General features: G+C 38.7%; 1 protein-coding gene across 1 annotated transcript in view; it reads left to right on the forward strand.

The window, feature by feature from the left end:
* SLIT3 (slit guidance ligand 3) overlaps positions 1 to 12,803 on the forward strand; it is a 315,456-nt gene that overhangs the window by 194,825 nt on the left and 107,828 nt on the right. The window contains exon 6 of the mRNA XM_072145924.1: positions 7,837 to 7,908. Coding sequence (XP_072002025.1) covers positions 7,837 to 7,908 — 72 coding nt within the window. The remainder of the gene's footprint in view (positions 1 to 7,836; positions 7,909 to 12,803) is intronic.

Genomic DNA, 12,803 nt, shown 5'->3' on the forward strand with positions numbered 1-12,803 from the left:
TACATCGCCAAATGAGTCAGATTGAGATGCAACGTGATGACAACCAACACATAATAAAATCCAATGTCAAGGGTGTCATACGGAGGACCTGGAGTACTGGAGGAACATCACCACTTATCAAAACAGAAATGTTACCAAACCAGAGCATGAAGTTATTACAACTTTTTTAAGGGGTCCTCTAGCTCAAACAAAAACAATAAATGCAGCTGGTAAAAGTAAAATAAACATAACTGTCCCCACAAAGTTAGCCCTGGCAAATTAGTACCCGATCCTGCGGCTCTTCTTGATGCTGTTCGAGAAACTTCAACCAATGGCTATTCAGTGATCAGCACATACACTGAGACCAAACTACAAATGGGACAGGCACTACCTATGTAAACAAGTGTGGTGTAGTCCACGTATCCTAAAAATGCATTGAACCACCAGAAAAGACAAGGGAGGATATGTATTATTACAAAATTATTACACAATCTTTATTAATAATGCAAGCATAAATGTACAAATATACACAAGACCACATATAGATAAAAACACTAAAAAGTGCACCATTCCCCCCATTCTGAGCATGCCTACCTGCCTCCTTTACCGAGCTATGTAGACACTCATTGGGTATTGTATATGTTAGGCTTTTAGGCAGTTACTCAATAGGGCTGCTTTGCATATCTTGGCACTGGTTACTTCATTTATGCTCATACTTTTTGTTGCAGTCTGACTCTATTTAGTTATACTTAGCATTTTGACTCTTTTGCATTGAATGCTACTATTGTTATTTGGTCAGTTTTGGGTCAGGGAGCCCAGGACACACCAGGTCCTGGGAGGCCAAGTACACCTTGTGTGGTGCACTTTTTAGTTTTTTTATCTATATGTGGTCTTGTGTATATTTGTATATTTATGCCAGCACATACACTGCACATCACTGCTGAAGTTGTTCGGTGATTTGCCATGGGTGTAATGTCACCATTGAGGCTAGTGACTCTACACGCTGTTGGGCCACTCCACAAAGCAGTCCTATGCCAACAGCCATTAATGCATTATAGAAGTTTTCTAGCATAAAACTAGGACACTAAATAGAAGGGGCAAAGTTAAACTAGACAGTCTTAGCCACATTTACTATCCAGCATTGCCCAAATTGATACATCTGGTGCAGTATAATGCTGTGTAGTTGTAAGTGGCTGAGAGGGCATCAGGAAGAAGAACAGGAGTTTCACAGGTTCACATGTCTAAAGGTTGCTATGAGAAGACCCTGCCCACTTGCACCCTAAGACCACTGAAAATACTGTAGCACAGGAAGAGAATCTTATTCAGCTGTTACTAGGTTTATGGTGGTTCGCTCCACAACTGAGGACTTTTGGAATTCTATTGACCGTTAGACACAATGGCACCTTAGTGAGAGATTATCAGTGAATAGTAAATACTAATGTATATCAATTTAACCAGTATATATTATGTGATCATAGAGCAGAGTGTCTACTTAGGACTTATCTCCTATAACAGTCCGTATAACCCAAGCACTAGCATTAAGTGGATGTCATCACCACAGATTACATATATACTGTATTAGGATACAAGATATAGAGCGCTAATGCCATAATGCCATAACTCAAACCATTGGCATAAACCAGTTGCAGTATTTTTGTCTGGAGACTTATAAATATGGTTCAGCAGTGGTCAGTACACATCATCCATGTATAGAGCTTCTTCACCGCTGTTTCATCATTCCTGAGCCAACTACAATGTTTGATCATGGTGACCTCTTCTTTGTTACAGTTTTGTGCTTGTTCTTATTTGTTTTGTATATCAATTACTTAGCGATATTGCCTGATCAGTTTATGAAAGCTACGGTTATTAAGGCTATTATATAAATTCAGTCAACTATCGTAGAGATTGCAGAATGCAAATGAGCTATGAATCTCAACCTCAGCTTTCCTACGTGGTTTGAATCGAATTTTGAGGTAGACATCTGCCTCAAAATGTTGCCAGCCTTATGCCACAAAGTAAGCACCAATTACGGTGACCAAATTGCTTGTTTTCTCCCAAAAATTTATTTGATAGAAGTTAACAAAAAAAGTAATGGCTTTCAAAATGTGGAGAAAAGCAGAGTGAAAAAAAGGGTTGTCCATAAGACCCAAACTTGAATGGGGCATCAAGGAGTTAAAAGGGGTTTTCCTATGAACTAAAGTTGGGCCCTATGCACGGGATAAGGCCTAACTTGCTGATCAATGGGGGTCACTGTTGGACCCCTCATCGCTCCGTCAGATTAATGGAGCAGACGGCCGCACATGACCGTTCTGCTCCATTAATCTCTATGGAGACTATCACCGATCTCTGTCAGCTACATAGAGATTAATGGAGCAGAATGGTCATGCGCGTCCGTCTGCTCCATTAATCTGACGGAGCGATGAGGGGTCCAACGGAGACCCCAACTGATCAGCAAGTTGGATAGGGCCTAACTTTAGTTCGTGGGAAACCCCTTTAAAGGGTGATTCTTTGTAGTCACTGGTCAAAAATGATAGACGTTTCCTAGTAGATATATTTTCCACATTATCTTTAATTATATATTTTCTGTAAGTTTGATTTCCATAAAATAATTTAGGTGCTCTTATGGAAACTGCTTTACTCTTTCTTCTAGGATAATTTGACTAAGACATAATGTCTGCACTGAATATGTATCATCAGATGAAGTCTGTATCAGGGGGCTCTAAATCATTGAAATACTTAACTGTTAATTATAAATTAGTATAATTGGCACATACAGTATATTACGTTCCGGTTACTTAAAGGGGAATCATTATGGCATGCAAAACTGTTTAATGCTGTAGAATGAATCAGACCTAATATTAGCCGTTGCCAAGTAGATGCAACAGAGAATTATTTAAAAGGAAACTGAGCTAACTATTTCATTCATGTTATTCTAAGAAGAAAACATGCATTTGCCATTCATTTTGCAAATTACATGTCCCTGTATGGATGTAGAAGAGATGACACAGTAAAGAAAAAAATGACCACCATTACATGATAGCTCTCCGCTGAGCCTTCCCCTGCAGGATCCGACCTAAACATGGCCAGACAGGCAGCTCATCCATAGACACTGAATGGAGCAGCAGGATGGATGCAGAACATGCAGTTCTATGGGTGGAACAAAACTTTGTGATCAGCAGTATTTCCGGCGATCAGTGATCAGGTCACCAATTATATTGTTATCCCCTTTCATGTTGATAGAGGATTACAATGAAGGGAGTTTTGTGAAGTCATTTGAATCCATTGACCAACTTTGCTTGAATCCATTGACCAACAAAAGTGTGGTAGCATAATTCCACCTGCTACATTGGGAAAGTATAGAAACTATATAAAGTTGTATTCTTTTATTGCATGGTCTGACACCATGTTTGATGGTTTGATTACAATCTTAGGGAATTTAAATCTGCCATCAAAAGAAAGGATGACACACTAGGGGCCCTTAATGTGGTAATCTTCTTATATTTGTTGTCCATGGCCTCTTTCCTTATAAAATTGACTTTTAAAATTATGCTAATGAGGCGGAAGTACTATGGAGGCCATAACTAGAACCAGTCTGCGCCCAGGTTTCACAGGCTGTTACACTGTGTAGGTGCACTCCCCACTTCTCCCTTGATAATTTCCCACTCCCTCTGCCTGTTTTAATCTCACATATTGGGAGGGGGAAGTGCTCCTGTTACAGTGTAAGAGCCTGTGAAGCCACAGCATGGAAGGACTTTGGTAATGTTCCCTATTGCATTTCAGGCCCGTTTGCATAATTTTATAATAATTCCTTTATTTATATAGCACACACAGATTACACAGCGCTGCAAAGACCTTGCCAAATCAGTCCCTGTCCCCAATGGGGCTCACAATCTAATCAACCTTCCAGTATGTTTTGGAGTGTTGGAGGAATTTTAGAAAGAAGGAGGCCATAGATAACAAATATGAGACCACAGTCATGGTGCGTGGATCTATGAGTAAGCGTCTCTATTTTTTATGCTTCTTTTTAATGACAGTTTGCCTTTTAATCACTATAGTATATAATTTCCTCGGCTAATTGCTGGTCTTTTAAAAAAAAAAAACAACCAGAAAACTCACAAAATTCATCTCCATTGTGAGAGAAATGCTTTAAGCACAAAACCTAGTACAGCAAGCAAAGTTTTTGGGGGACATTTACTATGGCGTTTCCGCCAGTTTTGTGGCGCTCTCACCACATGTTCTGCTCTCACACCTATTTATTAGTTGGCGGCGCAAGAAAAAATGCCTATTTCCGCCTGCTCCGTCTCTTCTCCGAAAAGGGGTGTGGATTGGCGGAGTGGAAACTCAGACACAATTAATATGTGTCGCAGCCCTTTTTGGGCGCTGAAAACTGGCAGAAAGTTGACCAAAAGAAAACTGATCTAGCAGGGACTGTTGGACACATTTCTGGTGCTCGGGACAGATTTTGGTCCCTGGGACAGAAAATGGTCTCTGCGCCAGAAATGTCTCTGCACAGCTCCACAATATTAAATGTGTATCTTCTTTCCGTGAGCAGGTCGGTAACAAAGCCAATGCAGACACCGACACTTTATGTAAATGTCCCCTTTGTCTTTAATCTTTGGATATACAGCAAACCCTAAGATTAGACCAGGAACAGCAGGGGAAGACTTTTTGGCAAAATACAACCCAATGGCTGGTTTCTGTTGCAGCTTTCTGACAAGTTTTCTCAGTGGCAGGGTAAGATTTCAACTTTTGCATTGTGACTGCTTCACACGTATCTTCAGGAGCAGTTTTAGGACGCATTACACCAGCTTCTGGTTAAGTTGCCCCCAAACTACATTATAAAATACATTTACTTACTGTAAAGTGGGAAAATTGCAGCATTATTTGAGAAGACATGAGTAAATATTGGTTAAATTATCATCAAGTATTTGAATTCTTTCTTAGACTTAGATCTTATGCAAAAATTTGTGTTTTGGTCTGTGAATTGCATCCGTTACTATGAGCCTAAACCAATCATGGGTGCAAAACACAGAATGAGTCCTAACTTTCCAGTATACCTTAACTCCATACCTTATAATGTATAGTCTCCACTCTCAGTTTTGGAGGAATCACTGATACAAAACCTTGATATAGTAATGAGGTCTTGGATTGAATATTACATTACATGGCATGGCCCATCTGGCACTTATCAAAATGAAGCACATTTGCACCCAAAAACTATGTCTTGTGTGGACCAGTGTGCACATTTATTCCCAGTATATAAGTTGATGTTATCATATTTTCCCTGTTGGGCAGCAGGTGCATCCTTTACTAAGTGGCTTGCTTTCGAAGAATTAGATTTAACAGGACTGTTAGGACAGCTGATGTCAAGTCAAATGTCAGAGCACAAAGAAAAGGACAAAAGGAAGCCTCGCTTAAGAGAATTAGAGGGCAGTAGGCATTATTTTAATTTGTTTAGAGAAGAGTTACTGCCAAGGACAAGCAAGGGACAGAAAAAGACAAGTTAGATAAGACCTAAATTTGGGTTTTTCATACAGTGCTTTTTGGAATTGCTTTTTGTACATACAGAGTGATTTACAGAGTCAATAGGTATAAAGTGTTCCAAAATATTGTGTGAAAAACTACCAACTTCTTTCTACAGCCATTGAATGTATATCCACTGCAGCAGTGCAACATAGCACAACATAGGGGTGATTTACTAGTTTTCTAGAAGACAAGGCTCATTAAAATCAGCATTTCACATGAATTTCAGCTGTTTTCAACTACATACGCCACTTTGGGTTTGATGAGGTGTAATGCCGTATGGGTGGGAGTGGGGCAGGCAGGGGCATGAAATTACTAAGGGTGATGTCACACATTGCATTTTTAGGCCGTTTTTGGGCCGTTTTTAGTTAGTACGTTTTCTGATTGTCAAAAACGCATGCGTAAAAAAATGCATCTGTTTTTAAGAAATGCGCTTTTTGAAAGCGCATGCGTTTTTGTCTGTTTTTAATTGCGCAAATTCGTTTTCAAAACTAAAAATGGCCCAAAAAACGGCCTAAAACGCCATGTGTGACATCACCCTAAGGTCTCCACCAGAAAACTGTGTAAACTTGCCCTGATTTTTAGACCAGGTATGAAGTAGCCTGAACCAGTCAAACATGGCAGAAATCAAGGTACAGTGGTTGGTTTGCTGTACGCTGGTGGGGGCAGTGACGACTACCACTCCTTCCCATTGTCTCTCCCAAATATTGTTTGCTTCTATGGATTTTAAATAATTCATCCCCTTTTTTGGGAAGGCAATAATTTATTTGTCATGACCAAAGGTGATCAAGAGCTTAATCCAATGAAGCACATGTGTGTTTTGGCCACTTGCATTTTGGTTGTGTTTAAAAATGCAACAAAAACTCCACATGGCAACGCGCCATAAAGAGCTAGCCTAAAAAAGAGTTTTTTATGTTTTTTTCATAAGGGTAAAATGTGCATATCAGCTAAATGGATGCCTCAAGGACAAATTTTTCAGTATATAAGAAAAAAGCACTTATTTTAGTATCATTTTTTTTAAATCGAAAAACAAAAATATGGGCGCCTGAGCAGTACACTCATGTGCCTTTAGTTTTTCAGGTGCAGACACTAAAAATCACAAAAGAGATAATAGGTAAATTTCCTGTTTCCATTGAAGCACTGGCTTTATATGTTATTTTTACTCTGTGAGTTTACTTCTAAGTTATGTTGTATCACATGACTGGGGATGAGTGTGGGGACCAGAAACTTGTTCCAAGGGCAAGTCCCATCTGCAGGTTCCTCTTGATGTGAAATAGCATTTAGCTGATCTGAAATTTGTAAGGAAAAGTTTTATTGATGATATCAATGGTTAATAACACTGCGCTTTTCCTGTCCTAACGTACATTAAATTACAGTATTTAGAGCCAAACGAGGACACTGCAGATCCATTTCAATGCAATTGAGTATTGCTCATTGCCTGTTAAGTAAAAGCTATACTGTATATTTTGATAGCAATTTGTAAATGCGGTACAGTAAATCTATAGCAGTTCACTATAGCAGATACATGATGAATACCTTTTTCATTAGGGTGAGTGCACACTGGCGCTCAGACATTCAGATATGTCAATGAAGCTGTTTTAGTATGGAAATGACTTTTGATTTTCAGTTTTCATAATGGGAGCCTGTTGCAGCAGTCAATGCCGCTTAAACCAAATCCACTTCCAAATATTTCATTCAATGATGATTCAAAAGAACGGACTCCCCAGATGGGACCGAGAACAATTCACTGAGGCTCTGAACCACCACAGACATGTGCTGCTTAGAATAATAAAAGACTATAAAATGAGATTAGTGGAGTCTAATTTGGTATTGGTCTATTCCCCAGACACCAGTGCAGCTCTTGTGCAGATAAAGGCAGAAATTTACTACTGTGTCAGGACAGAGGACTGCAACTTCCAGTAAAGAGGGGGAAAAAATGGGATTGTGGGAGGTCGCTGAGGGCAGCAAAATGACCTCACATGATTTACGGGCCTTTAGCTTAATGAAATTGTTGCAGTGACATGATGGTAAAAGCCTGTAATGGATTGGATGCCATAATGTAATGAAATTACTCCCTTCTGCCTTTAAAAAAATGTTCAATTAATATTTAGCGAGAGCTGAGAGACTTGAGTGTGTTGTAGTGTGTGCAGCTCTCTCAGACAGCCCGTATCAACAGAGCGAGCAGCACTCCACAAACCAGTCTCCTCCTGGGTGACGAGCAGAGACTGCAAAGGGGGTGGAGGGACACCTTAGTGACAAGAAAGCCTGGACCCTGCTTCTCCAAGGCAGCTTTGTTACCCAGCCATCCTTTTGACTTTTCCTTCCTTTCTACAGGCAACTGGACAACAACCAGATTAGCTGCATTGAAGATGGAGTCTTTCGAGCGCTGCGTGACTTGGAGGTTCTGTGAGTTGACTTCTTTTGATTTCTTGTCTTGTACGTGTGTTCACATCCTTTCATGCTGCAGTGCTGAAAGAAAAAAAACCTGTCTGTGTCCCTCCTGTGTGTTCCCATACCCTGCCGAAAGTGTCTCAACCAGTGAAAGTGAATTCTCTTACCTCCCACAGAGTAGGGTTACGGCTAATGAAGCCACTATGGAGGATTTCTCTTTAGATGCTCCCATTCAGCCTTCAGTCTTTCTTTCACACTGATGCATTTGAACAGCACATGTAATGCAGATAACCTTTACTTTGCTCCGTGAATGGGTTAATAGGTTCATGTCCGGAGATCTCTCCCATAGACAATAGTTTGGTGTGTGTCGCACAGAATTGTTCCCAGTGTGAGCTCGTACTCCAATGCATGTGTTCTTGTCTGATATCAGTGACACCTTTGTGCCATATGCCATGCACTTTAGCCATACACTGCAGTAGTGCCCATATTTTATCCCTCTGTAGGTAACCTTTTTACGTGATTTCTCCTTAGAGATAATGGTGCCGTGTACAAAGGGACAAAATCCCCACAAATCTATTCTTGATTCAGAATTCTAGTATTTTTGGCCCTTTTTCTGTGTGTATGTACATGTTGTGTGCAGTAGTGAGCATGTCCAAGCCGAAAATGGGTTGTGAACTATGTAGTACAAATGAACTGGCAGGGCCTCACATAGACACGTGAAGAGGTTACACAGAGGCCATGATGTGGCATGTGGCACAGTGAAATATTGGTAGTATATATATATATATATATATATATATATATATATATATATATATATATATATATCTTCTCATCTTGGCATGTATTCCTTATCTTGTTATGAAAATTACAGAAACTGCAAGGAAGCATTTGATTCTAGAACACAAAGGGTTAATATTCGGTGCCAGCTTATGGTAATGAGATCCTCTAAAAACTGTTCTTTTTATGTCAAATATTATGGATTTGTTCAATTTCATGCACTTCTATCATTCTGAAACATAGACTGTATGCGTTGATAGAAATGCATTGTTGGGAACACAATGTAATGTATATAATACCGGGTACCAGCGGAGTGTGACAGCATAGTCATAATAAAGGGACACACACGTTGCTGTAATATCAGGCTGTTCTCTTCTAAAGAACAAAAAAATCCAACACATTCTTTAAGAGAAAATCAATTGCTAGCCTTAGAAGATTGGGAGCAAGCACATAGCCAATCCAGCTGTATCTATAGTATGGGCATGTGCTAATAGAGCCATTGATTCCAGTACTGAGTGCTGAATAGCATGTTGTATTAGTATGCTGGCATGAAGCATGGGGGTGGCACATTTCTAATGCCCTCTTGAGCTGCTTGAGGCTTATGGGACAATGGAAACTGATAATACTAAGACTCTTGAAATAAATAAAGCCCAATTATTAATGAAATAAAAAAGAAAAGAAAAAAAAACAACAATTGAGCAAGAGTAAAATAAAATATCAAAGCACACTGTATGGTAAACCACTGATAACACGGCCTATAAGGAAGCCAGATACAGTACTTTCTCTATCCCATTAACGTGGATATGATGGGCAGATAGATCTTCATAAATAATAATCTAGCTATAACTTCCTCCTGGAATCAGAGCAGAATCATAGAATGGATTTTATGTGCCTCACTATGGTCTATGACCAAGGCCAACCTCAATCATGTACTGTTATTCAATGGAAACTCAAGGATATTCAACAATAGTAATAAGAAACCCACCTACACCTGCTATCTGCTATTACCCTTAGCTTTGTTTTTTTTTTGCATTTCTTAATGGTCATCTGACCTTGCTAATATTTCTTATTTCTCATATATCAGACTTACAGCACCTAACTATTGCATTACAGGTAAAAATTATAGTAAAAAATAGGCAAAAAAGAATAGGGTTTTCCTACAGATGACAAATGTGACTTTACCTCCTGTGTCTGATTATGGAACAGATACATATATACTGTGGGCAGACGCAGGCTCCATTTATTTCTATGGGACTGATGAACATTATTATTTCAGAAGTCCTGTAAGAGTGAATGGAGGAATGGAACCATAGCTGTGTTCTGTAGTCCTATAGGACCAGTTACTTATCCCCTACCCTGTAGATGGAGGATATGTGTCATTTTAATGCTTTGTACACATTAACATATTATGATTCTACACATCCCAAACTGTCCCTTAAAGGGGTGGTCCACGTTCAACAAATAATTGATTCTGTTTGTATAAGGAAAAGTTACAGTATTTTCCAATATGCTTGCTGTATCAATTCCTCACGGTTTTCTAGATCTCTGCTTGCTCTCCTGCTACAAAAATCTTCTATGTTTACTTCCAGTGAATAGAAATCTGTCCATGGTCATGTGATGTCACACAGGTGTACCGCTCTTTAGTATCACAAAGAGTAATCAGAGCCATGTGAACGGCTTGTGCATTGGCGTGTACATCACATGAGCCTGGACAGATTTCTATCCACTGAAAGTAAACATGGAAGATTTTTTTATAGTCGGACAGCAAGCAGAGATCTTGAGAACCGCGAGGAATTGATACAGCAAGTACATTTGAAAATTGTATAACTTTTCATTACACAAACCATATCAATTATTTGCTGAAAGTGGGCACCCCCTTTCAACAGGGGTTCATAGTTTTGTGTAGGGCCTTACCAAACTCTTCATGTTACATAGAATCCTACAGAATACATCAGGAAAAATATAGCAATCAGCATTGGATATTGTATATATACTATGCTACGGAGAGAATTATTCTGTAATATGGTACCATATAGAGTACCATACAAGGGTCCTCAGGAGCCACGTAAACTTATATATTTCTGGACAACATCCATGCTTATGGTTCATTGATGAATAGGAGGCCAGACTGGTCAATAGATCTCTTAACAATATACAGATGTAACAGAAGAGTGTTCAACCTTTTCAGCAGGGCTGTATTACTCATATTGACCTATGGGCCTTGGTAGCATGATGGCTTATGGCGGCTTACGGTGGCATTACATATAAAGTGGTTACCACAAAGTGCATAGCTGTACATGTGACCTATGTTTCCAGGGACTGGCTTGGGTTATATTTCAGTATCCAAGTATGGCAGCCAATCAGAGCTCAGCTTTCGTGCTTTCACTGTTCCACCCTATGGCACAGAGAAGCTATTTTTTTCCCCACCTAACAAATTAATAGTCATTCTGTCGGCTTCTATTAGCCTCACAAATCACTAGTGATCCTTGCACGTCACAAGCCCTGTAGGAACATTTGTGGAGTGTAGGGTAGCTCCAATCTCCCCATACCTCAGTTTTCTGGATTCATATGATTACTACTTGGGGCAGTAATGTGATATTGATATTGACTTGGGTCACACTCAAATCTATCAATAATGATTTTTTTTTCATATGTTAGTGGAGTGTTTAAAAATATGTTCTATTTCTTTACCAAACATTATTGCTTCCTCTACCGTCCCTGACATCCCCTTAAAAAAGCATTTTAAATGTCCTTCAATGAAAAACATCAACACGTCAACATCCATTTTTCAAGGCATATTTGTATCGCATTCGTTTTTTCAGAGATACTCATAAACTATAGTCTAAACATGATCCATAAAACGGTTCAGATTAGGACATTCTCTACATTTTAAGAGAAATAACATATGCATTGATCCATTAAAAAGTATTGCATGTAATACAGCCGTGTACCCCATTCAATTAAGAAGCAGCCATGACAATCTCCCTAGTAAGAAGTGGGTCCTGGAGCTGCATTCTCTGGGGTGGCGGTGGTCTTGTGGTTTTGGTCAAGCTGTAATCCCACTTTTATGGAATATTAAGCTGAAACGGTTAGTAGCGTAAACCCCTAAAACCACTGCAGAAGCTTGTTGATCATTAGACTCTAGTGAAAGAATATTGATAACTTTCGCTAAGAAACATTTTGAAAGGTAAAAGGGTGTGGCCAGTACATTAATAAACCGCTCACGTATGCAGACTCTGCAGTGGCAATGATGTCACTTTGAGCATGGATGCGCCAATGCGGTATTCTGATTTTATTTCTTGTTCACAAAGGCAGTAATGTGCTTATATGTTAAATAATGGGTTATTAAACTCATATATAATGTATTATATTTAACGATAAACTACAATAAATACATAGAATATACAATATTAAAAAAATTCTCTAGTTTTATTTTTTTCATTCTTTTACTACAACCTATAATGAAATCCTAACATTGGCAAAGACTTGTTTATAGGATGTTGTGACCCTCCAAGCCCCAGAATCAACCACCACTCTATGTAATAACGCTTAGATTATGTACATACATACAGTGTGCGGAAACAGGAAGACATGCCAACAGAAATAACACCATCTTTTAGGATATCTGTCAAGAAGAAAATTTTGTAGACCTCATGTTTTGATCTATTTATTATATATATATATATATATATATATATATATATATATATATATATATATATACACATATGTGTGTGTATTTATCACTGTAAATAGTTTTACATTGCTACGAGAAATACAAAGGCATGGCCATTACCAATGCAAAAGCCGGAAGTGGTGCAAATATAAACTATAAAAGGGATTTTTAAAATTCAGTAAACTAAAGTTTGAAATATAAAAGTTTACCAAAATCTGCTACTATCAAGTACATGAAATATATATCAGTAATGTTTGATATTAAGCTTTTGATACAAAGACTTGGTAAGGTTGCTGACTTACTACTTAACACATTTGCAAGAATGACAAGAAAAAATTGTGATGAAAAAATTACCACCAAAATGGAAACATTGTCCCATCAAAAGAAAACCACTCCACTTCCTGCATACTCTGCTAAGGTTTTTGCCGCCCGTTATCTAGTAGAATGTGTGTAT

Source organism: Engystomops pustulosus, chromosome 4 (genome assembly GCF_040894005.1).
Source record: "Engystomops pustulosus chromosome 4, aEngPut4.maternal, whole genome shotgun sequence".
In the NCBI taxonomy this organism is placed as follows: Eukaryota; Metazoa; Chordata; class Amphibia; order Anura; family Leptodactylidae; genus Engystomops; species Engystomops pustulosus.